Source organism: Fusarium odoratissimum, assembly GCF_000260195.1.
Source record: "Fusarium odoratissimum NRRL 54006 unplaced genomic scaffold supercont1.18, whole genome shotgun sequence".
Classification (NCBI taxonomy): domain Eukaryota; kingdom Fungi; phylum Ascomycota; class Sordariomycetes; order Hypocreales; family Nectriaceae; genus Fusarium; species Fusarium odoratissimum.
Genome location: NW_022158777.1, coordinates 686,395 through 710,114, shown reverse-complemented (window position 1 = coordinate 710,114; position 23,720 = coordinate 686,395). Strand labels below are relative to the sequence as shown.

The window sequence follows — 23,720 nt, the reverse complement described above, 5'->3', positions numbered from 1 at the left end:
TCTATATGGGCGTGGTGTCTTCCACAATTTATAGTTTATGCAGAAACCACCGATCTTCTAGTAATCCTTTCAAAAGCACCCCAATTCCATTTGCGTGTAAGTCTCAAACCCCGAGCATCTAGGAGTCAAAGATGGCTCCATATGCTGGGACACCCCGTGTTTGCATGCCGAAGACAACCTTCTCAGTGACTTTGGGGTTCGAGATTATATACACTGCCTCTGCATCAGACTCCACGACAAGTTGATACGTCTCGCGTACAATATCCGGATAACCTCGCTCGGTGGTGTTCCATATGACTGCATTTGGATCGGCTCGTTGAACTGCACCGACAACAGTTGGTCCGTAGGTCTTCTCGGGATCGCGAGTAGACCAAAGGACACGGCGAGGGGTCTCGTCGGCGTGGAGAAGAGAAAGGCAAGGCCCGATACCAGATCCAGTAGCGACTATGACGATTCGACGAAACAGCTTTGACGTGTATAGAAGCCCATGAAGAGGGGCACCGCGTACCCAGAGCTTTCGTTCACAGTCATTCATGATCTGCTTCTTGGTGAAATCTCCAGCATTAGATACAACAACACTGAAGCCTTCAACCTTGCCAGACTCTGGCTCGATATCTGGAATGGTAGCAAATGCATGCCACTCTGTCATAGGCTTGTCGCTGATCTTGAGACCATAGAAAGGCTTCATTCCCCTGTATTTGAAGTGAAGTCGAGTGGCGTGGTCGCTCAACTTCTCGGGGTACACAGCCCGGCGGCGTAATCGGGACCAGGATGCGATCGTGCATGAGGTTGTAACGCAGATACACCAGAAATTGGGTGATCGCACAAGAGCATATGCTATAGACTTGTTCCACTCGTGTGCCGTAACACGAGCCGACACAATGTTGTGTACCCAAAACGCGAGCAAGGATACCCAACCAGCAAATCGATGGAAAGCTTCGAAATGGTCGTGGAACTTTCTTCGAATGCTTGGGTAGGCAGCGATAAGAATGATGAGAAACATAGCAACAACGACCCAACCGGTGATCATGTTGACGAGTCTATATTCCTTCTTGTCCGCAGCCCATTCTTGTGTGGCAAGGATGGTATACGCCATGTACCAGGCAGTAGCAGCAACTCCAGCGCCACTATGGAAACCTCCGTAATGAAAGACCTTGGCAAGTCGTTTCCGAATTGAGAGCGGCCACGAATGAGGAGCCAGCACGACGATTTCGTAGCAAAGGTTCACGAATTCTTCTTGTCGAAACAGGATGCATACCATGAGGTTTGCAGAAGCTGCGCTGGCGGCGTCTCTAGAGAGGATGGTGGCTTTAGAGGTGACGATGAGGGCAATGAACACTGCCAAGTTGGCGATGAATATGAACGCAAAGATTCTTCTGTAAGTCGAAGCGTGTTTGTCTGGCGAGGATTAGCACGGATGCATGACGGATTATGAGGTCGAGAACTTACATCGAAGATCACGGGTCATTTCAGAGCCCTTTTGATCTGGCAGCGTGACCGGAGGTAGAGGAACTGATGCATTCTCGACCTTCCCGCCCAGAGACTCTTGGGCATTCGTATCACAGTGTGACACTCTCTGCAAAGAAAGGTCAGATATTGATTCGGTAAGCGAAGGTACTCTCTCAAGTTGAGAACACATGGCTATGGAGGTATTGAGGAAGTGATAGATGGTTGGTGATGCCTTCTAGTTGGGTTCGACGCAGAGTAACTGGATTATATACTTGCAATTGGCATCGACTTACCCGTGCTTCATCTTCTCGGAAAGAACGAATAGTCCAACAAATGATTGTTACGTTTCACGCAAGAAAGCCCATTATCGTCAGTCGTATCCATAGTACCATTACGGATTGCGCGTGGAAGTCAAATTGACAACGTCATTAGTGAAGCTACGGTTTTGAGCGATGTAAGCTTTGCGCAAGAGACATATTTGACACGAGCTATGGCTAGCATGTGTGTCCAACAATAGCAACGCGGCGTATGGGGTCCCCGAACTCGCTTTCGCTAGCTGTTCAAGAAACACAGCCCCAATGTCTTTTGCAATTGGAGGATGGCATTCTGAACGTTAGTACTAGTCCAAGGCATTAGCCTCTTTGACACTTAGCGCTTATACAAGTCTGCAAGCTTCACCTTCTTCTGGTGCATTTAAGTTTGTGTGGAAGTGTCTGGTGGCTGAAAGGAAAGCATCGTGACGCAAGCAGCAAGGAATCCCCCTTCCACTCTAAAACGGAAAGGTGTAACTCATCGTCTTATGGTTACCTCTTGATGTGTTGCTATTGGCAGAGATTGGAATGCCAACTAAGCTCGTAGTAGCTAGTGATTCAATGGTCAAACGCCACAGATGCTAGTAAGTAACTCTAATAACCACGCCAGTTACGTTACCTGGCCCTTCAATTAATCAGAGATGTTGTATTATCAGATAGATTATAGATTGCGTGTTCTAGAAGGACTCAAAGAAGGACTAATCGTGCCTTGTTCCATGAATGATTCAAAGTCTGTTGTAATCTGCAACGCTGAATCGGTGGATGCTCGTACTGGTATGTGGCGTTTCCACTGTGAAATAAGCACCGAGGCATCTGACGTCAACATCAGCTATAGCTTTGACACATAACTCCACTGCCTTCGCATGGGTTTCCCAAAGCTTTATACTATTTTACACTTACCGAGATCTACTCTGAGGACTGTTGTAATCAGGCTACCAGTTGGGACTCCTACAGCACCATGTACTCGTCTGCTGGAGGTACTACCATTCTCGACCGCGATATGCTTCTAAAAGGCCTAGAAGATCAGCCCTGGTTCGAGAAGAACATTCCCCTGCTGGAAATACCTGATAAGCATATCCAAGAAGTATACTACTATCGTTGGCAAACCTACAAAGAACACCTTGTTTACACTGGAGCCAAGTATGGTTACATGGCCAGTGAGTTCTTGAACCGTGTCAGCTATGACGCACCATACGGTGGTATTGTGGCTGCTACAGGTCATCATATCACCGAAGGTCGGTGGATACGCGATACCAGGTACGGCCAGGATATCGCAAAGTATTGGCTCGCTGGACCAGGCCAGTTCCCAAAACCAATGAGAGACGATGTCAACAAAGATACCTCCGATTGGGCGCACGAGTACAGCTTCTGGGCTGCCACTGCGTTGTGGAAACAGTACTTGGTCACAGGAGATAAAGACTTTATTGTTGGACAGCTCGCAAATCTAGTGAAACAGTATCGAGGGTGGGATAACCATTACTCCAGCTCCCTGGGGCTGTATTGGCAGGTGCCTGTTTGGGATGCGACAGAGTATACAGCTGCTTCCTACGAGTCTAGTGATCCCTATCACGGAGGTGCCGGATTTCGGCCAACGATTAATTCTTATCAGTATGGCGATGCCATTGCGATAGCAAAAATTGCTGCATTGTGCGGTGACTCTGAGCTCGAACACGAATATCGAAGCCGGGCAGAAAGTCTGCGAACTGCTTTGCAAAAGCATCTCTGGGACAGCGAGAGCAACTTCTACAAGCACCGAGCCCGTGACGACAACCCCTCCGGCTCCTTGCTGGGTACCAGAGAAATCATGGGTTATCTTCCATGGATGTTTAGCATGCCGTGCCATGACTCCCAACTCGCCGCCTTTTCCCAGCTCACAGACCCTCAAGGATTTCTCTCAAACTTTGGCCCAACTACAGCTGAGCGAAGAAGTAAGTGGTTCATGTACGAAGCAGAGAATTGTTGCCGTTGGGACGGTCCCTCATGGCCGTTTGCAACTTCGCAGACTCTAACTGCTGTTGAGAATGTGCTTCATGATTATCCAGTACAGAACTACATCGCTCCCGAGGACTACTACGAGATGCTGCATCGGTACGCTCGAACACAGTACAGAAATGGAGAACCCTACGTCGCTGAAGCTCATCATCCTGATGAAGACAGATGGATGTACGACGGCTACAATCACAGCGAAGATTACAATCACTCAACCTTTGTTGATAATGGTTTGGCCGGTCTTGTAGGACTTCGAGCCCAGTCTGGGGAATCAATAGTTGTCAATCCCTTGACTCCTTCAAACTGGGACTATTTTGCCGTCGAGAATATAGCCTACCACGGGCATTCTATCACTGTCCTATGGGACAGGACAGGTTCAGTCTACGACCGAGGCGAAGGCTTGAGAGTTTACCTTGACGGTCAGCTTGTCGGAAGTCGCAGAACCATCGGTCTCATAAAAGTCGAGGTCGGTCCATCTCTCCCAACACATGTTTCCTCCCGAATAAACATCGCATCAAATGGCCAGCGAGATCCTCAACTTCCAATTGCTTTCGCTTCATACACGTCTCCGGCGGATGATCCCATGCGAGCTATCAACGGAATGATCTTCCGAAGAGGGATACCACAAAACAGCCGCTGGACTTCATATAACAGCCCAAACCCAAAAGACCATTTCGGAATCGACTTACATAAGGATCAAGCTATCGATAATGTGGCACTGTTCTTCTATGATGACTCTGGCGGCGTTCGGATCCCAACTACTTACGATCTTCAGTACTGGGTAGGTGATACATGGGTAACAATCCCTGGCCAGGTTCGCAGTCCGATGCCAACGAGCTCAAATGCCGAGACGAAGATTGCCTTCCCCTCCATATTGACTTCTCGACTGCGTGTTGAGGCACCCAATGCTGGGTCTGGTGTTGGATGGGGGTTATCTGAATTTGAGATTTGGACATCTAGCGAATAGTCTAGATAGCAGCATAGATGACCTTTGACGTTTTTGTAAACTATGGCATTTGAAGATTTTACTTTGTTTTTAAACTGTAGTTAAAAAGCACAATTGTTAACTCGATAATGCTCTTCAACAGGAGATTGACACGAGACATGACCTGATTAGGCTTATCTTAGCGCGATTTTCCTTATCTCAAGCCAGCCACCAAATTAATCTCACTTCAGCCAGCTCGTCTCCGTCTCTTACTACATCATTATCATGCTCACTTCAGCGCAATTGGTTTGTCGTCTCATAGGGCTTAACTTGGCCTGTGATGAGCTAGCTTTAATTAGCATTTTACATCGGCCAGCAGTTTTCCCACGCCAGTCCGCTTTGTTGGCTCAGCCTAGCAATTAGCTCAAGTAAGCCCTTTCTCTCAATCACACTTAATGCGCTTGAGATGAGCGAGAATTTTGCCGATGGTATTGCCAATGGGCCAATTTCGCTCAGTGTAGCGTCAAGCACTATAGATCTCAAGAGAAAGCGCTTGAATAGCACTGCTTCCCTAGCTATATCGCGGGAGCCTAGTGTGTCATTCCATGTCGGCAGCGAATTGCGACAGACCCCTCAGTCCTCATTCCTGTCATACGTATGGGGCACTGGCCTTGACTCTGATTGCGCATCGTGTGGAAAGCATTTCCCTCCTGACGGTGAACCTCCGATACGAACCATAGCCGCCGGGAACAGCAACTCACAACCATCTGTCATTGATATCACTCAGGAGCCATTATCGCCATGGAATCTCAGAATACTTAACAGACACTTCTCCTGTATAAAAGCTAACAAGGTCACCTATGTCCCCATTTCTCATGCCTGGCACCCCATGGTGGCCACTGCGCAGGACCTTCATCTAGAGAGCATCGACGCTTCCAGGCTGGTTTACCAAATACCACTCAGGACTCTCCTGGCCCTGACGGCCAAATTCCCCAGTACCGAAATCTGGCATGACTACCTAAGCGTCCCGCAATGGCGCCCTGAGGTTCAGGGACGACTCCTCCTTTCGATACCGGAGATATATAACCATGCCGCGAAAACTGTGATCCATCTGGACGACGTCGGGGCAACCCATCTCTTGGGCCAGGTAAAGGATTCTCCTTACGACAAATTCATCATCGACTTTGCGGCCATTATTCGGTCTCGATGGTTTGACCGCATGTGGGTGGCACTAGAGTACATTCAGAGTAACGATGTAATTATTCTTACGGAGGATTACAAGATATGTGATGCTTATGCCAGGGAAATATGTCATCACTTAGACACTGCGCACTCAAAATGGATCAAAAAGCGAAGCAATTCGACGGTCACAGAGGACATCTGGAAGCAAAATACGACTTTAAAAAGAATGACTTCATGGATAGATATGGAGGCATGGAAGAATGAGCACGATATGCATCGAACTCTTGGGTGGGCAATCGGAATACTGGGTCACCGGAAGTGTCAGTATACAAGAGATTACTTCTTGGCTCTAGGGAAGATGCTTGACTTTCGACCGGAACAAGATCCTCTCGTTCTCATCGAGAACCGCTTCGAATACTTCTTTTCTCTGGCAACATTTGCGCTACAGGAGGGTGACTACTCACCCCTATTGTTCATCCCGTCACTAGGTGAAGACACGGACCCCCGAGCACCGTGGCTACGTGGACACACGACGGGGACGTGGAAGCTCTGGGACATGGGCAGATGCCACAAGAAGGCGACTTCCCAGCCAATCATTCGAAACAGCATGATCCAGCCCCAACTCCAGACGGTTGGCGTCATTGAAAGCTTTGAGTACTACGACTTTGGAGGAGATGCGGAATCGGTCATGGACTATGTTGTATCTAAGGTGGTCCGGGCAAGCGGCCGGGATGCGCAAGCTCTATGTGAGGCCGTGGATCGCATATTCCCTCGGAACGAAGAGAAAGCCGTAAATATGGAATGGAAAGACGCAAAACAAGAAGATTTCTCTGCTTTGGTATCGAGGTATGATTTGGACAAGATACATGGGCTCCTAGAAAAGTACGGGCCGTTGCTAGACATGACACCAGAGCAAGAGATAACTCAACAGAGGTTCGAGATTGCGAAGAAGCTCATCAGAGCCTTGAAGCTGAGCAAGGAAGGCAAGCACGCAAGAGAGTCACGCCTAGAGCTTGCAGCCGGAGAAGCAGACTGGTTCCTGCGAGAGTACGGGACGCCGATGGAAGGTATCAGTCAGATCAGATGTAAGATTTGTGGGCGGTGGTCTGTGTTCCGACTGGTTATGTGGGGGGAGCCTACCCCGGACGTGGCCCAAGTCTATAGAATTCCTGGGCTGCTTTATGATGAGAATGTTCCGGATGGTATCGGGATTGTGGTGGAGCGCGATAGGATCATTGGGAAAATGATATATGGGACACCTGCTTGTGGGTGCTGTCAGTCTGAGTTTGTTAAACTAGGCTCAGCAAATCTTTAGCCAATACCCATTAGCATGTGAAAAGACATTGGGTCAACAGATTGGCACAATGATAGCTGTATTATAGCAAACCTTGAATTGTTCTTAATATTAAAGTTTTAATTATATCTTGATAGATACTCTTCCGCATAAACTCATTTTATCAGATGACAATCTACAGCAGACTGAATCTAAATGAGCTTGAAATCAAGCTCGACAGAAGGCACTCCCTGAAAGTCGGAAGGCATCGTGTAGGTGAAGTTCCAAAACTCGAAATCCCGAATAAGACTGTCCGCTCCTCCGTAGCCACCAGCGAATGAGAGGGTATAAGTCGAGTTGACGTTGCCAGAGACCTTTACCTCCAGACCCTGAACGTCAGCCCAGCTAGCGACAGTACGTTTCTTCTCAAATGTACCGACGACAAAGGTAAAGACAGAACTGGCGTTGCCGTAAGGGTATGATAAACTGAGCTTGCTGGGTTTGACGCGGGATTGGAGAGCCATCTCGGTTGGGTATAGCTAGACATCATATTAGCTTTGTCTCTTTACGAGGAGATTTAGGATTCATACAGAAATAAACGAGATCTCATCTCCAGTATTCCACTGGACCACTGCAGGATTGAAAGACCCCTGAGATTGCGATGGACCGCCAATAACAATCTCGTCGTAGGACTCGGCGCCAATAGTAAGGTCTTCAGATAACCAGGTAGTAATGTTACGCGATGCAGTGTCGAAGGGAGGATAGTAAGCGCTGCCCTGGAAGGTATGTTCGCCCTGGAACTTTGAGAGCTTGCGGAGCGTCTTCTTCGGGATGAGCTTCTGGTGTGTCTTGTCTAGGGCCGCGAAAAGAGGTCCCCAGGCATAGTCAGCCATGTGTGACATGACTTGAGGCTGCAGCAAACGTATTAGTAACGTCTCAAAAACCCAGTGAGTACTACAAGGAGGGGTTTCATACGTGTGAAGTCAGAGACGAGCTCTCTTTTCCAGTCAAAGTCCAGAGCCACAAAGCCATCAAGCTGAGATAGCGGTTCATATCGTAACCATAGGCTCGATCCCAGGGACCAGCTATGTTCTTCATACCGGGATGCCACAGCTGGGAAACAGCATCCCAGGTTCTTTCAACCATTCGTGGCCCGTTCTTCGTCATGACAGAATCCTTGGGCAGATACTTACTCCAAAGGATAAGGCCAAAAAGAGATACGCCGGTATAGGTGCCTGAGTTGAACTCGGAGAGGGTGTTGTGTTTGTTGAAGAGATCGATAATATCTTGAGCGTACTTCTCGCCGCCAACGGTCATGTTCCTGTCATTAAGACGACGGCCTGTCCAACCAGAAACAAAGGCACGCATAATGGACTGACATAAACCATGGTCAGAGAACATACAGAACACGGAATGCCTGACCAGAAATACTCACAGGGTTACTATAAGAAGGGTAAAGGTTATCCTTGGTCTTATCGAGGTGTCCGAAACGGTACTCATCGCCCTTAGTCGCGTTATGTAGGGAGTGCAGGATCAAATTCTGAGTGCTCTTGCTGAGCAAGTGAGGAAACTCTTCCATACACATGACCAAAGTCGTGCCAACGAAACCGCGCCAGTTGGGGTCCCAGCTACCGTAAATCTTGGGAGGGTAAGCTGGGCTGCCTACATAAGGCTCTTCAGGCTCTTGCTGATAGTCACCGTACCTGGACAAGCGTCAGTGTCAAATTAGCTGTCCCATTGAGTTTTGGACATACCATTCTTCAGCCGGGACTTTAAACTGCGCATCAATGGTGTTCTTGATGATCTTCTCAGCCTCAGCAGCATCAGACCCCTCGTTCCTCGCCAACAGACCAAAGGCGTACCACACTGAACTACGCGTTTCGTGGCGGAGTGCTACCGAAGCGCTGAAGTCGTAGAGGTAGCCTGCTTTGCGGTCGTAGAAGGTATCCATCCATTGCATTGACTCGGTGAAGAGTTGTTGCGCATTCGGCGACATGGACTTAACGTAGCTACCTGCAGCATCTCCATGACTGATTGCAAGAGCTGCAAGGCTAATGGCGGAGGAGAAACGCATGACTGCAACTTTGTCTCAACCTGTTTGAGTGGATAGAGACAGAAGAGGTGTGAGGAGACTATGCCATGTTATAAGCCATGCTATTATACATAGAAACTAGTTGCGCGACATGTTGACCCCAGTCTCATGAAAGCCGAGTTCGGCATCATGTCATGCGAGTGTCTGCCGATCAACATCTTCGAGTTCTGTTATTCCAATTTCCACGTATCGCAATGATAACCCTAGCTTGGTTCCTCGATGCTAGTACATGAACCATGTGGAGGGGGCTGGTTACCCCGCATAGACTACGGCCTTATCTGGCTCACAAGACCGATCTCTTAGTACAAGATATCCTATCTAATCAAGTCTCTCACTCGGTCTTTACCGGTGGTTTAGCCGAACCGGTCCGCAGTTGACCGTTGATTGTGCATCTGTATTATCGCACTTGTATCCGAGTTGTCTCCGCGATTGGAGGGACAGGAAATATGGGGTTACATGGACCCGTTCTGAACCGGGGATCTGCATATCACAATGCTTCACAACATGTGAGCGCTGTGCCGACTACCCGATAAGCTATCGTTCGAGAAACAAGATAACACGCTAGTCTTGAGTATGCTTATATCTCGCGTGACCCCAATAGCCATAATGGAGCCTTGATATTTGCAACTGCAATATTACAGAGAATAGTTTCGAGCCAGCAGATCGCGACTCTGTTCAACGACAATGGCTGCACCAGACGATCAAGGTGTATCCAGCATGAAGCGGAGTCTGGATATTTCGGAAACGAAAGCCGAAATAGATGCGGATGAGTTACGCCTGGCGCAAATGGGTTCGTCGAATAACCAACATTTCGAAATGGACTATCATACTAACTCTTGCAATCAGGTCATACCCAGGAGCTCAATCGACATTTCAGCACCCTGAGTCTGATCGGTCTGGCCTCCACGACAACTATCTCATGGACAGGATTGGGTCTTGGTTTGATCACTGAGATTGGAGCTGGAGGTCCTGGCGCGGTTATCTACGGCTTCATCCTCGTGACAATCCTGCAATGCTTCCTCGGGGCGTCACTCGCTGAGTTTGTGTCGTCTTACCCTACCGAGGGCGGCATGTATCATTGGATTGCGGCTGTCGCGCCAAGAAGAGCAACTGGCATCTTGAGCTTCCTGACCGGTTGGTTCAGTGTTCTCGGCTGTAAGTCAAATGCCAGTAAAGAGAGGCTCCGGACACTGACATTCCAGGGATCTTCACCACTGCATCTACCAACATCATCTACGCACAAATCCTCATGGCATTGATCGCTCTGTACATAGCCGATCTTGAGATCAAGGCCTGGCAGACCTTTATCGTCTACCAAGGCTTAAACTTACTCACCGCTGGCGTTGTCATGTTCGGGAACAAGATCATCCCCGCCTTGAACAAGTTCTCGCTCTTTTACCTGCAGATCGGCTGGCTTGTCGTGCTGGTAACTGTCGTTGCATGCGCCCCGACACACCGCGATCCTGAATTTGTTTTCAGGACTTGGATCAACACGACTGGCTGGAATAACAACGCCATTTGCTTCATCACTGGTTTAGTCAATCCTTTGTACTCTCTAGGCGGTCTTGATGGAGTGACGCATATCACAGAAGAGATGCCCAACGTATGTTTGACCATCTTGGGACTTTATTGAGTAGGAACTGACCGAAAGCAGCCTTCAAAGAATGCGCCCCTGGCAATTGCTATTACCTTGGTCATCGCGTTCTGCACTGGTCTCACGTATCTCATCAGTCTCATGTTTTCGATCCAGGATTTCGACCAGCTGACATCCGGCAACACCGGAATGCCTCTTGCAGAGCTGTTCCGCCAAGTCACCCAGAAGACTGGCGGTGCTTTCGGTCTTTTGTTCATCCTATTCATCGCTCTCGGCCCCTGCGTGATCAGCTCTCAGCTCAGCACTGGTCGAATCTTCTGGGCCTTCTCCCGCGATGGTGCTATTCCGTTTTCCAAAGTGTAAGTCTACATTGGCATGGCTTGAGAGCTCCGTAATTGACCGTACTTTAGCTGGTCCAAGGTCCACCCAAGCCTCAAGATCCCCTTCAATTCCCAGCTTGCAGTCACAGCTGTGATTGCTGCCCTGGGATGCTTGTATCTCGGCTCATCCACCGCATTTAACTCCCTTCTCGGAACGGCCGTCACTATCAACAACATCTCCTATATGTTCCCGATCCTCACCAACCTGCTTACCGGCAGAAAGAACATGCACAAGGGTGTATTCCACATGGGCCCAACGATCGGGCCCATTGTCAACACCGTGACAGTTTGTTGGCTGACATTCGCGATCATCTTCTTCTCCTTCCCTTACGTTATGCCCGTTGAGGTTGCAAACATGAACTATACCTGTGTCGTCGTGGGTGGCCTGGCAATCCTAATTGGCGCATGGTGGTTGAAGGCTGGCAAGGAGTATACTGAAAAAATGATGAAGGCGAAGGAGGAATAAAGTATAATAATTAGAATTCAGGGCTTTACAAGGCATGATACTTACTATTATAAATGATCTTCGTTGGGTACTGTATCAGTATCTTATGTAATATGCCTGACTCGGGAGCTTTGCTCACGATTTCTACGTCCAGATCCCCTGTCCACTCTTTCTCGCCCCCTTCAACGGCTTATCTGGAATATTCTCCTGCAACCCTGTATTGCCTTATACCTAACCATGGAACAAGGTGCGAGTACTGCCGTAATCTAGTTACAGCCAATGTGTCCCTCGACGACAAGCCATCGTTGAGGATGGCCGTCGACCGTCATATGTATAACACTGGGATACAAGTTGATAATGCCAGTTGCCAGATTTGGTCCGGACCATAATGAGTCTAGTGCTTAGTTTAATTCGCGGTAGAGCCCAGCAAGTCCGGACCCAAAGTAAACTACAGTATAAGCCAAGGTGAAACATTGTGTATTTCCGAGCCCACCTTTTGCTTGCCCAATAAGCCCATTCATTGGATAGTAGGATCTGTCGGATGTGGAGATACTGTTTTACTCTTTGAACCTGAGTTAATATTAACCAGACCCAAAGAGAGGGGCTAGGGATTACGCCATGTCACAGAAGTACATTAGTACAGGTCAGTTGCTGATTGTCCAATATGTCAATAACTATTTCTCTTCATTCCTTCGTTTTCCACTGTTTTTCAGTCTAGCCGAAATGTTCAAGGCTATTTTCTTAGTCGCCCTGTCGACTATTTTACCATTCTCCCAGCTTGCAGCTGCAAGCACCTGCAAGGCTTCCAGAGCCAGTCCATTGCAGTATGTCGGAGTCGATTGGTCCTCAGCTATAGTTGAGGAACGGGACAATGGTGTTGTCTACAAGGATGCTCAGGGTGTGGTGAAGCCCCTCGAGACTATACTTGTCGAAGCCGGTGTCAACATGGTCCGTCAACGAGTCTTCACGGTTGACGGTGATTACGGAATCGACTACAACATCAAACTAGCACGATGAGCGTCCAACGCAGGACTGAAATTTGGACTCATCTTCACTTTAGTGACACCTGGACCAACCCGGACCTACAAGAAATCCCCACCGGCTGGCCGACGGACATCGACGGATTAGAGAGGACTTTGTGGAATTACGTGACGGAGGTTGCCAACACTTTCTACTCGGAGAGGCTTTGGCCTGAGACTATCACCATCGGCAACGAGATCCCCAACGGAATACTTTGGCCCACGGGCTACTTTGAGAACCCCGAGAACCTGTCCCGACTTCTTCATACTGCAGCCCAGGCTGTTCGCCAATCGCCCCTAGGATCCTGTACCAAGATCCTCATCCACCTTGCACACGGATATAACCAGGAACTGCAAAACTGGTTCTACGATCTAGTTTTGGCACCTGGCTACCTCAAGCTCGACGACTGGGATGTCAGCGCCGTTTCTTTCTATCCCTTCTGGGGCGAAGGTGCCACCATGCAGAACTTAACCGACTCTCTCAACCACTTGGCAACAAAATACAACAAGGAAGTTCAAGTTGTTGAGACTAACTGGCCGACGTCGTGTCCTAACCCAGACTACGCTTTCCCTGCAGATCAGCTCGACATCCCCTTTACTCCAGCAGGTCAAGCTCAGTATCTTCGCCTTCTAGCGGATACGCTCAAGGCGATTCCTGCAGCTACGGGACTCAACTACTGGGAACCAGCATGGATTAACAACGCTGTATTGGGCTCTTCATGTGAAGCCAATGTCTTGTTTGACCCTAGTGGGAAGGCCTATGATAGTTTGGCGGCTCTTGGTACTCTTCTGTAATTACCAAGGTCACTAGGGTGGACACCTTGCTCCAGAGCAGCAGCTATTTACAGATGGGGGATATTAAATTGCGTCTGGAACGCTCTTTATGTGCATTTTTATTTATCCATGTATATATACTTATTCAACCTGTTTTCAACAGGCTTCATGTTTGGTGTACTTAAACTAGTCAATGCATCTATGTGAAAGCATCTGTATCTATTCCAGAGGTCAAAGGACAAGTTAGTCTTAGTAAAATTCTTTCAATATTCAACATCTTACCTTTCAGCCTAATAACTCTTAGCATTAATACTTTGGCCAGAGTAGCTATCATATTTACAGACACCTTTGTCCAGGTTATTAGCATCAAAGTGCTTTATTTAGTCTTAAAAAATTTAAAGCCCCTCTCATATTCATTTCAGGTACTAGACCACTATAGGACCACAATTCTCGTTCTGCAACCCCTAGATTATCTATGATGGGTATGATCCTCGGTCAGGTCAGGAAATTATGCCTGCGATAGGTTAACCGACCGGATTGGCATTTCAGGTGACAGATAGCCATGTTCCGACGGATAATGCTTATTCCAGTAATTTTGGCAGTGATCGATTATCCATCCGACGGCTAAGGATCTCTACCTCCTTCTTCGTAGGTCAAACTTGCAATGAGCACCTGAATATTATGGAAAAGCTGGCTTTCCGTACCGGGCGATCCAGTGTCGACGCGGGGTAGCTTGTTAATTATGCTTGTTCCTCCGCCCGTGCTTGAGAGAGGAGAAGAGTCCGGGGAATCGATGTGATAGGAAGTTATTTTCAGCATATTGTTGAAAGCTTAGTATAAGTAGCTCACCTTCCTAGGGTAGCTAATAACTCTCGCATAACGTCAACCATCAACCCTAGCTTCAATCTTCATAGGCATTGACCATACTCGAAAGACTTATTATGAAGTTTTGGCATCCTTTCAGTAGTCTTATGGCTATTGCTGGCTTAGCTACGCACTCCACTGCTCAAAGCTGGCCCTTGCACGACAATGGCTTGAACAAGGTAGTCCAATGGTATAATTCCAATGCTCTTATAACAAAGGCCTGGCTAACAATCTTACAGGGACCATTTCAGTGTCAAAGTCAACGGAAAGAGACTTCTCCTCTGGTCCGGAGAAGTCAGTACGGACTAAATCTGGAGTCGACTGTTGGCTAATACTTTTAAATAGCTGCATCTCTGGCGGATTCCGGTGCCTGAATTATGGCGTGATATCTTTGAGAATATTAAAGCTGCTGGGTATGTGTGGAAGTCTCACAGCAGTAGCAGTACACTTTCTGACAAGAGCATAGTTTTAACGGCATCAGCCTTTACGAGCACTGGGGATGGCACGCTCCGAATAACGAAACTCTCGATTTCGAGACCGGTGCTCATGACTATAAACATGCCTTTGACATCGCTCATGAACTTGACCTATATGTCGTCTACCGCCCTGGCCCTTACAGTAACGCTGAGGCAAACGGCGGTGGATTCCCTGGCTGGCTGACGACAGGAGAATACGGCCCACTCCGAGACGACAATGCAGCATATACCAAGGCCTGGGAGCGTTATTCCAAGGCTGTTGCCGGATACGTTCGCCCATACCTTATCACCAACGGTGGCCCTGTCATCATGTGGCAGATTGAGAATGAGTATGGCAACCAATGGCTTGACCCCGAGACCAAGAAGCCCAACGATACTGCCATCCACTATATGGAACTTCTCGAGGGAAAGACCAGAGACTGGGACATTGACGTTCCATTCACAGCCAACAACCCCAACATGTTGACACGATCATGATCCAAAGACTACGGCAACGTCGGCGGCGAAGTGGATATGTACGGTCTAGACCACTACCCTGCTTGCTGGACATGTAACCTAGCGCAGTGCACTGGCGTTAATGGTGTTGTCGAGCCTTACACTGTTTTCGACTACTACAGTCACTTCAAAGCTGTCTCTCCCACTCAACCTTCGTTTCTCATGGAATTTCAGGGCGGCTCATTCAATCCCTGGGACGGTCCAGAGGGTGGATGCTCTGAGAACATGGGTCCCGACTGGGTCAACCTCTTTTATCGACATAACCTGGCGGAAAAGGTCACAGCAGTCAATATCTATATGGCTTATGGAGGTACTAACTGGGGTAACGTTGGCTTCCCTGAGGTTGGCACCAGCTACGATTATTCGGCACCTATTCATGAGAACCGCTTGATCGGCGACAAGTTTAATGAGGGGAAGCTTTTCGGTCTCTTTGTCCGCGTTGCTCGTGATTTTGTCAAGGTCAACCGGGTTGGAAGCAGTACTGATTATACCACGGATGAAGATATCTTCACAAGCGAGCTCCGCAACCCCGACACTAATGCCGCGTACTACGTCGTCCGCCACCAAGACTCGACTTCCACTGCAGAGACCAAGTTCCACCTCAAGGTTTCCACTGAAGCAGGTAACCTTACAGTGCCGACCTCAGGATCCATCACCCTGAAGAACAGGGAGTCCAAGGTCCTCGTCTCGGACTTCAGCATCGGAGCATCTAGGAAGAAGATCACTTATGCCACCCTGGAGATTCTCACCGCTGTGGACCTTGGAGACCGCCAAGTGGTTGTCTTCTGGGCCCCTGATGGTGAGCAAGGCGAATTCCTGCTCAAGGGCGCGACTTCAGCCAAGTTTGTGAGCGGAAAGGGTGACAAGAAGTCTTTTACCAAGACTAAGAATGGTATTGTGGCGAATGTGGTGGCTGGCGAGGAGATGAGTGTCATTGATTTCAGTAACCATGTTGAGGCCGTCGTGGTTGATCGCCGGTCAGCTTACAAATTCTGGGCTCCGACTCTCGACAACAACCCCCTTGCTTGGGAGAGCTCAACTGGCGAGTGGCCTTCCTGATAAGCCTTGAGACTTACATATACTAACAAGAAGCTCCAGTCTTGGTCAGCGGACCTTACCTAGTGCGAAGTGCTTCAATCAAGGGCGACACGATCAACATCAATGGTGACTGGGACGAAGAGACGACTGTTGAGATCTGGGCTCCAAACACTATTAGAAAAGTCTCTTTCAATGGGGAGAAGCTTCAAGTTACCAAGTCGAAGTATGGAAGTTTTATTGGTACTCTCCCAGCTCCTGACATCACTGTCGAGAGCTTCACTTCCAGCCTTCCGTCTCTCAGTCACTGGAAAGTGAGTGAGGGTCTCCCTGAAGTTGCCGCAGACTACGATGACTCTCGATGGACCGGTAAGCAAGCCGAAGCACGAAACTGTCAAACAAGACCTAATACAGACCTTGCAGATGCTGATCATGAGACTACTCCTCACTTTGTTCCTCCTGATACTTACCCCGTCCTATTCGCCGACGAGTATGAGTACCAGGCTGGCAACATTCTCTGGCGAGGCCGTTTCAACGCAACCAAGGGTGATGAGCCTACGGGTGCTTATCTCCGTGTCATCGGCGGCCTCGCCAGCGGCTTTTCTGTCTATGTAAATGGCAAGTTCCTCGGCGCCTGGCTCGGCAGCATGACCAATAAGACGGGCGAGCTGGCGGTTAGTTTCCAAGGTGTCAAGCTCAACACCGAAGAGGCCAACATCTTGTTCGTCATCCAAGATACAATGGGTAAGGAACAGCGTGAGGCAGCACCTGATCCCAGAGGTATCCTGAACGCCACTCTCGTTACGGCCGATGGTTCTGCTGCCAACTTTACTTCGTGGAAGGTCACTGGCAATTCCGGCGCAAACCATCTCATTGACCCAGTTCGTGGCACTTACAACGAAGGCGGTCTACATGCCGAGCGCCTTGGCTGGCATCTCCCTGGCTACGATGATAATAAGTGGAAGACTGGATCGCCTTCATATGGATTCAAAGGCGCTACAGTACGGTTCTACCGCACCGTCGTACCATTGGACGTCCCCAAAGGCTACGATGCTAGCTTGTCCTTCACTCTGCACACTGAGAAAAAGGCCAACCTTCGGGCTCAGCTGTATGTCAATGGCTATCAGTATGGGAAGACTCTACCGTACATCTCCAACGAGACAACTTTTCCTGGTGAGTTTCACTTAGCACAAGGATTTAAATTTACCAAACTAACCAGTTTACAGTGGTACCAGGTATTCTCAACTATCAGGGAGATAACACAATCGGTCTCAACATCTGGGCCATGGATGAGGCTGGAGGATCTATGGATGTTAATTGGAAAGTTGACGGCATCTACCGATCGGGATTTAGCCCTCTGTTCAATGCCGAATATCTTCAACCCGGCTGGGAGGATCGTTCTCAGTATGCTTAAGGTCATTCAATGGTGGTGAACGGTTTATCTAGAGACTGATATGTGTATAGTCTGAGTAGATTTTTAAAATTTAAGTATACTATCTATTTTATACTACTTAATAAAGGATATACTCATTAAATACTATTATAAATAATTTTTTTTAAATTTGAGTTAAATTAAGGGCTTAATATAAAAATAAATATAACTCTTTTTATTAATTATTAATACCTACTGCAGATTAATATCAGACCAGGAAATGCATCTACCCTATCTGCTCCACCAATGGCCAATCGGATAGCTGCTGACGAGATCCGTGTCTCGGAAGCCGTCGGAAAAGCCGAATATGGATAGGGTCGTCGTAAGACCTACCCGCCCGACTCAGATCCCATGCATTTAGCCAAAGACTTGCAGGCTTGTCCAATTCCCCAGTTACTCCAGGCCATCGATAAACTTCCATTATTTTCTCAGCCATCAGACTTGGTGCTGTGCCTCCAATTCATCATGGGTAAGATTGCATCGATCGAGTATTTCCGTGTTCCGCCTCGATGGCTGTTCGTCAAAATCACAGACGATACTGGTGCCTTTGGATGGGGTGAGGCTTCTCTCGAAGGTCACACCAATGCGGTTGAAGGCTGCCTTGATGCATGGTCTGAGAGATACACGGGTCTTGACGCTGAGTAAGTTACATCTCTTTTTCTTTTCCGACGCAAGCTCATGAGTAACGTGGAACAGCGATATTGAAAACATCTGGCAACTGTCGTGGCGCGGTGGGTTTTACCGCGGAGGCCCGGTGTTTATGAGCGCCTTGTCTGGCATTGACATTGCGCTATGGGATTTGAAAGGTATGCAGAAGCTCTAGGTCGCTATGGGATGGAAATACTCCCGTTTCTGTTGACAGGGAGTATGTTTCGCTGACCAGAAACAAGCGAGGAAGCTCAATGTACCAATATACCAGCTACTGGGTGGCAAGGTCAGGAACAAGATCCGCGTCTACGCTTGGATCGGTGGTGACAGGCCGAACGCTGTAGAGGCTCAAGCGTAAGTCACAATGCTCCTTGTTAGGGCATTTTATACTCATGTCCAGCAGTCAAGCCCGCAAGGACCAAGGGTTTCTAGCAGTTAAAATGGATGGCACAGCAGACACGGCGTGGCTGGACTCACCTTCGGTCTTCAAGGAAGTCATTGCTCGAGTCCAGGCAGTCAAGGCACTTGGATTGGATGCCGCGGTTGACTTCCATGGCCGTGTCCACAAACCGATGGCCAAACGCCTTGTCAAAGCTCTGGAACCATATGAGCCACTGTTTATCGAAGAACCTCTTCTCTCAGAGAACATCACCGGTATCAAGCAGCTGTCTGAACTGACAACTGTCCCAATTGCTCTGGGGGAGCGACTCTACAGTCGATGGGACGTCAGACCCTTCCTCGAGAATGGTTCAGTGGATATCTTGCAGCCAGATATATGCCACGTTGGAGGAATCTCAGAGATGAGGCGTATTGGAGCCGCGGCTGAGACATATGATGTCGGCCTTGCTCCTCATTGTCCCCTGGGCCCTATTGCTCTGGCAGCAAATATACAGGTAGATACAACACTGCCCAACTTTGCTATCCAGGAAATGGGTATCGGTATGCACTATAATAATGGGGGGCAGGATATCACCAGTTACATCGCAAATCCCGAAGTCTGGGATGTACGAGAGGGTCATATTGACATCTTGACCGGTCCAGGGCTAGGCATTGAGATCAACGAGGAGGAAGTCAGGCGACTATCCAAGGATGCAAAGAGCTGGCCCGTGCCTGAGTTTAGAGGACCTTGTGGGGAGCTTCGCGAGTGGTGAGATATTGGGCAACTTCTGCCTGTCATAGAGGTATATTATAAATCGACAGACATACTTCCTTGAATTACATAGTGTTTCGTTGAAAGAGTTATGCGAGATCTGAATTTCTTCTTGTAGAAAGGCCTTCCGTTGCAGATGCCCAAGTGTCTGGTAACATACTTAATTCCCGGAAGTGGTATTGTCTTCATTGGTAGCAAAGCGGCCTGACTTGCAAACGTGGAAGTTGATTAATTGAGATTTTATAAACTACAATATGTATACAGTATATCATACCCAACGAGGCTATATTGAGTAGAATAAGGTCAGGATGTATGTGTTAATAATCATATTCCATATCTAGTTCAAGACATGACTTTATATCCAAGCCCCGTCAACGGAGTAACAACTTCCACTGACAAAACTACTCTCCGGACCAAGTAGAAAGCCAACCACGTTTGCTACCTCTTCGGCAGTACCGTAGCGTTGAAACGCAATAGGCTCTTCGAACGGCGCATCAGCTGGGCGCTCCGTCCTATCCCAATACCCTTGCATCAATGGAGTGTAAATCGGACCTGGTGCTACTGCGTTGACGCGGACCTCTCGATGGCCGTTCTCCTTGGCTGCAACGCGGGTGAGGCCCAAGACCCCGTGCTTGCTTGCTGCATAGGCCGCATGGTTCGCTATTCCTTTTCACACTTAGATTGAACGAAGAACGAGTCCAGATAGCAAGGCTTACCGGTTGTAGCATGGATAGATGCCATGTTGACGATTGATCCACCATCCTCGATATGTTTAAGCTCTGAACGAAGACAATACATCATTCCAGTCAAGTTTATGTTGAGAATCTGGAACCACTCATCGTCCTCTAGCTCTGTAAGGGGCTCTTTGCCATGGCCTTTGCCGATGATGCCTGCAATATTGGCTGCTCCGTCTAGACGGCCAAACTGGCTCTTGATGTTGGTAATCCACGATTCCACCTGGCCTCTGTCGGACACATCGACTCTAGTGACCGAAAATTGAGCCTTTGGCGTCCTAGAGTTGAAATATTCCTCAGCTTGATTGAGAGCGGCTGTGTTTACGTCAGCGATGCAGACTGTGTTCCCGCGATCGGAGAGAAGCCTGGCTGTTGCAAGGCCGATGCCGCTTGCACCACCGGTCACGGCATATACCTTTCCACTAAGAGACATGTTGGATGTATGAGAAGTGATTCGAGAATGAACTGGTTTGAGACATATCTCCACCAACCTCATGTCTTTGTATTCAGCTTGCTTTACTATAACTCCGATGCTCGGGAGGGGGTAGTCGGAAGATGCATTTCCGACGGATGCGGACGGATACAAGCTCCGGTTACTAAAATTATCCGTCGACCCCCATACGTATCCTGGTGGCGACTGCAATACTACCCAATGCCAACGAGAGTTTGCTCTCACAATCGTCTAGTGGCAGTAGGATCCGTTCAAATCATAACAGTCCTGGTCGATATAGCTACAGTTTATAAACCTCCTATGTTGACCCAGTGGCTTAGAGTAACCATAGCTGACTCAGTAAAAGCATACTCGACAAACTAAGTAATGTCACCCATGATGAACGGATATTCGCCATTAAAGCCAGATACCACCTGTTCCCCATCATGTTAATACTCATCATTTTGCATCTTGAATGGAAGCTTACCATAGCATCAAACTGGCCCCAGCCTGTGATATCTTCTAGAGAATCGGACGGGCTGACATGCCAGTCGTCCAAAGAACCCATTCCTGAAAGATCAGGCACGTCCATACTTAACCCAGCCTCTGCCATTGTCTCAGCATCATGAGCGCGAGATATATTAACATGGGTTCTCGCATCTATCGACGATTGAACTTGTGTGAGATTCTGAGCGAGTCCTCTCTGTGCAACAACCTCGGCACGAAGCTCTTCCAAGACGAGGCAATATCGAGAAGTCAGAGTTCCTTCTCCGGCTATATCTACGATCTGTTGCTGGCAACGCTCAGCAGCTTCAAAATATGCCTGATACACGACTTGCTGCTCTCTGCTGCGCTGGATTGTGTAGACGTAGAGAATGACACAAGCAGAAAAGGCAAAGTAAGGGGTGAACTAGGAGAGTATCAGCCAGAGCTTGGATACGTGTCTGATTCATAGAGGTTACCCAGAAAGCTCGAAACAGCTGTTTGGATTGTACGAGCATGTCCACTATGCCAACAATATTCATTGCCGCGTTGAGACAGTCCGCAGCGCTCTCGTCGAGCTGTGCTTTTCGCTCATCCTCGACTTGTCGTCTACTACTGGTAAGTCTTGCAAAGTTGTTGAGTAGCAATGGGCGATTGGTCAGAATGACTGTATGCCAGTAGGCAAGGTTGAGCACGTTACGCTGTCGCTGATAGATCAAGATCAACTGTGCAGCGATTGCGGGATCTTGATCGAGGAAGTTCGACATTCGCGATCTCCAGCTCTTGAGCTCTTGCATATATTTGGCTGTATGGGTGAGTCGCTGGGTTACAGTCATTGGTTCAATTGAGTAGACGTCCACCAATATTCCGCCAAGTATACGCGATAGCCTGTAAGTCAATTGTCAGTTCGCAGTGGAAACTCTGTATTTATGGTATTTACTTAGCATAAGCAACCGGCCCGGATGAGAAGGTTAGTAGCGGTCTCGAAGGAGAGGATATTGACTCGTCCGCGTTATCAATGTCGTCGTCATCAACACATGATGGGAGTTTCTGGTCGATGTCTCTGTCGTGAAAGGTTCGAGGCCTCCCAAGAGCTGCACTGAGGTAGTTGTCGAGACTATACGCACTCCAAAATGTTCTTCGGCGACACTCAATCTCAACTCGCGACATGGAGTCGGATCTAGCGTTTCGGCTGCGATGGAGACCGAGAGCGAGGGCTAGACGAGCGACGGTACCGAAGAGGCTCCAACAATGGTTTATTCGTGACTGCGAGAGGAGCCAGAGGCATTGGCAGAGACGGGCTTGAACGCTCGCTAGCCGCACGGCACCCAACTCCATGGAGAGTTGGTGGTCAGCAGCTCGAAAGTATCGCACACTGAATCATCAGTCAAAGAGATGCCTTGTTGTGCTGAAGATCACTCGACGTACCTGGTATCGACACCTGACTGGGATAACTTGGTTACCATGTGTTCCTGGGCAATCGCAAAGACCATGAAGAGAACAGATCTCTCGGCAGGCGCAGTATCCTTATCGTACATTGCGCCCTTCGTCTCGTAGAACTCGTCGAGCCGTCGCTCAATAGTTGGTCGATGCAGGAACCGGTCCACAGGGACTGCAAAGTCGAAATATCTCTGGACCAGTCGAGTCGTGCTTTGCCGTTCGAGCAGGAAAAAGAATGCCGGGTCAAGGCAGGGCTGTGCAGTACCGGCCGAGTTGTGATAGGCTTCGCCCCCAGGTAATGGAGCGTCTCCAAAGTTGAAAACGGAGAGGCCATGGGGGAAAGAGACAGTCTCGCCAAACCGTTTCTGGATCCTGGAGAGAAATGAGATACCAGACGAAGAACCAACATAATAGCCTTGGAGATCTGTCTGGGTTGGTTCAGGCGACATGCGAGAAGCAGGCTCGGTAGTGATCAGCGAGTCTCCCCCAGGCACTGGCTGGTCTAGGTCTTCCAAAGCCGTCTGGCTACTTGGATCATTCAACGACGCTCTCCTTGTTGCCGAATTCGGCGCTATCTGCGGTGGAAGACCAGGCCGAGAGACTCGGACGTTGGGCCTCCTCCCTCTAGTATGCGTGGCGTTGAAGGAGCACGAGGCCCTTGCTTCCGCGCAGACATTACATGGCTGTTGGCCGTTACATCGCACTTTTCTCCTGGACGAGTCAGCCAGTGACCAACAAGAAGTGGGCGTGTCCGTGTTACTTCTTGCATCTATCGCACGCACGCGTCACACGGATCCGACCGTTTGGCCGGGCCGAGTTGGAGAGTGTATGCAGAATGAAGCCGCCCTGGTCCCTGTGAGGAGAAGACACGGTCTGTTCCGAGACGGATATTTCCTCCATGTTAGCTGATTTATTAAGTTGGTCGGCGATAAAAAAAAGTTCGGAGCAAAGTGAATGTGTGGCGGAAGATCCGATGAAAACTAGCTGATAAGCTCCTGGTTTTCCGTCGGATAATTAATATCCGTCTCAAGTGCGGGGAAGCCTTGATTCGGCCTTTTAGCTTGCTGCTGACACGTCCTCCTTCGATTGCATTCAACATG

At 48.7% G+C, this 23,720-nt stretch overlaps 11 protein-coding genes across 11 annotated transcripts; 7 read left to right on the top strand and 4 right to left on the bottom strand.

Moving 5' to 3' along the window:
* Nucleotides 1-118: 118 nt before the first annotated feature.
* Nucleotides 119-1,639, bottom strand: FOIG_10596 (uncharacterized protein; the record flags this gene model as incomplete). The annotated part of the gene is made up of 2 exons (XM_031210948.1): nucleotides 119-1,398; nucleotides 1,450-1,639. 2 exons carry the CDS (start codon nucleotides 1,637-1,639, stop codon nucleotides 119-121), a joined length of 1,470 nt encoding a protein of 489 aa, XP_031059659.1.
* Nucleotides 1,640-2,718: 1,079 nt separating this feature from the next.
* On the top strand, nucleotides 2,719-4,716 carry FOIG_10595 (uncharacterized protein; the record flags this gene model as incomplete). Its single annotated transcript, XM_031210947.1, has 1 exon — nucleotides 2,719-4,716. One exon carries the CDS (start codon nucleotides 2,719-2,721, stop codon nucleotides 4,714-4,716), a length of 1,998 nt encoding a protein of 665 aa, XP_031059658.1.
* A 229-nt stretch (nucleotides 4,717-4,945) lies between these two features.
* FOIG_10594 (uncharacterized protein) lies at nucleotides 4,946-7,298 on the top strand. The gene has a single exon (XM_031210946.1). The coding sequence runs from the start codon at nucleotides 5,141-5,143 to the stop codon at nucleotides 7,169-7,171; it is 2,031 nt and encodes a 676-aa protein (XP_031059657.1). The 5' UTR covers nucleotides 4,946-5,140; the 3' UTR covers nucleotides 7,172-7,298.
* A 43-nt stretch (nucleotides 7,299-7,341) lies between these two features.
* Nucleotides 7,342-9,448, bottom strand: FOIG_10593 (uncharacterized protein; the record flags this gene model as incomplete). The annotated part of the gene is made up of 5 exons (XM_031210945.1): nucleotides 8,884-9,448; nucleotides 8,565-8,832; nucleotides 8,105-8,503; nucleotides 7,720-8,040; nucleotides 7,342-7,668 (listed from the first exon to the last, which is right to left on the bottom strand). The coding sequence occupies exons 1-5, from the start codon at nucleotides 9,201-9,203 to the stop codon at nucleotides 7,342-7,344; spliced, it is 1,635 nt and encodes a 544-aa protein (XP_031059656.1). The 5' UTR covers nucleotides 9,204-9,448.
* Nucleotides 9,449-9,737: 289 nt separating this feature from the next.
* On the top strand, nucleotides 9,738-11,661 carry FOIG_10592 (uncharacterized protein; the record flags this gene model as incomplete). The annotated part of the gene is made up of 5 exons (XM_031210944.1): nucleotides 9,738-10,011; nucleotides 10,068-10,376; nucleotides 10,424-10,824; nucleotides 10,876-11,174; nucleotides 11,226-11,661. The coding sequence occupies exons 1-5, from the start codon at nucleotides 9,906-9,908 to the stop codon at nucleotides 11,659-11,661; spliced, it is 1,551 nt and encodes a 516-aa protein (XP_031059655.1). The 5' UTR covers nucleotides 9,738-9,905.
* A 702-nt stretch (nucleotides 11,662-12,363) lies between these two features.
* Nucleotides 12,364-13,454, top strand: FOIG_10591 (arabinogalactan endo-1,4-beta-galactosidase; the record flags this gene model as incomplete). Its single annotated transcript, XM_031210943.1, has 2 exons — nucleotides 12,364-12,616; nucleotides 12,769-13,454. 2 exons carry the CDS (start codon nucleotides 12,364-12,366, stop codon nucleotides 13,452-13,454), a joined length of 939 nt encoding a protein of 312 aa, XP_031059654.1.
* Nucleotides 13,455-14,404: 950 nt separating this feature from the next.
* Nucleotides 14,405-15,250, top strand: FOIG_10590 (beta-galactosidase; the record flags this gene model as incomplete). Its single annotated transcript, XM_031210942.1, has 4 exons — nucleotides 14,405-14,487; nucleotides 14,537-14,591; nucleotides 14,643-14,710; nucleotides 14,764-15,250. 4 exons carry the CDS (start codon nucleotides 14,405-14,407, stop codon nucleotides 15,248-15,250), a joined length of 693 nt encoding a protein of 230 aa, XP_031059653.1.
* Nucleotides 15,251-15,286: 36 nt separating this feature from the next.
* On the top strand, nucleotides 15,287-17,717 carry FOIG_10589 (uncharacterized protein; the record flags this gene model as incomplete). The annotated part of the gene is made up of 4 exons (XM_031210941.1): nucleotides 15,287-16,314; nucleotides 16,377-16,672; nucleotides 16,727-17,476; nucleotides 17,530-17,717. 4 exons carry the CDS (start codon nucleotides 15,287-15,289, stop codon nucleotides 17,715-17,717), a joined length of 2,262 nt encoding a protein of 753 aa, XP_031059652.1.
* Nucleotides 17,718-18,098: 381 nt separating this feature from the next.
* FOIG_10588 (galactonate dehydratase) lies at nucleotides 18,099-19,632 on the top strand. Its single transcript, XM_031210940.1, has 4 exons — nucleotides 18,099-18,376; nucleotides 18,432-18,541; nucleotides 18,626-18,737; nucleotides 18,787-19,632. The coding sequence occupies exons 1-4, from the start codon at nucleotides 18,201-18,203 to the stop codon at nucleotides 19,532-19,534; spliced, it is 1,146 nt and encodes a 381-aa protein (XP_031059651.1). The 5' UTR covers nucleotides 18,099-18,200; the 3' UTR covers nucleotides 19,535-19,632.
* Nucleotides 19,633-19,888: 256 nt separating this feature from the next.
* Nucleotides 19,889-20,776, bottom strand: FOIG_10587 (uncharacterized protein; the record flags this gene model as incomplete). Its single annotated transcript, XM_031210939.1, has 2 exons — nucleotides 20,250-20,776; nucleotides 19,889-20,199 (listed from the first exon to the last, which is right to left on the bottom strand). The coding sequence occupies exons 1-2, from the start codon at nucleotides 20,761-20,763 to the stop codon at nucleotides 19,889-19,891; spliced, it is 825 nt and encodes a 274-aa protein (XP_031059650.1). The 5' UTR covers nucleotides 20,764-20,776.
* Nucleotides 20,777-20,818: 42 nt separating this feature from the next.
* On the bottom strand, nucleotides 20,819-23,557 carry FOIG_10586 (uncharacterized protein). The gene is made up of 6 exons (XM_031210938.1): nucleotides 23,381-23,557; nucleotides 22,609-23,331; nucleotides 22,121-22,555; nucleotides 21,660-22,068; nucleotides 21,185-21,607; nucleotides 20,819-21,131 (listed from the first exon to the last, which is right to left on the bottom strand). The coding sequence occupies exons 1-6, from the start codon at nucleotides 23,518-23,520 to the stop codon at nucleotides 21,078-21,080; spliced, it is 2,184 nt and encodes a 727-aa protein (XP_031059649.1). The 5' UTR covers nucleotides 23,521-23,557; the 3' UTR covers nucleotides 20,819-21,077.
* Between the last annotated feature and the right edge of the window lie 163 nt (nucleotides 23,558-23,720).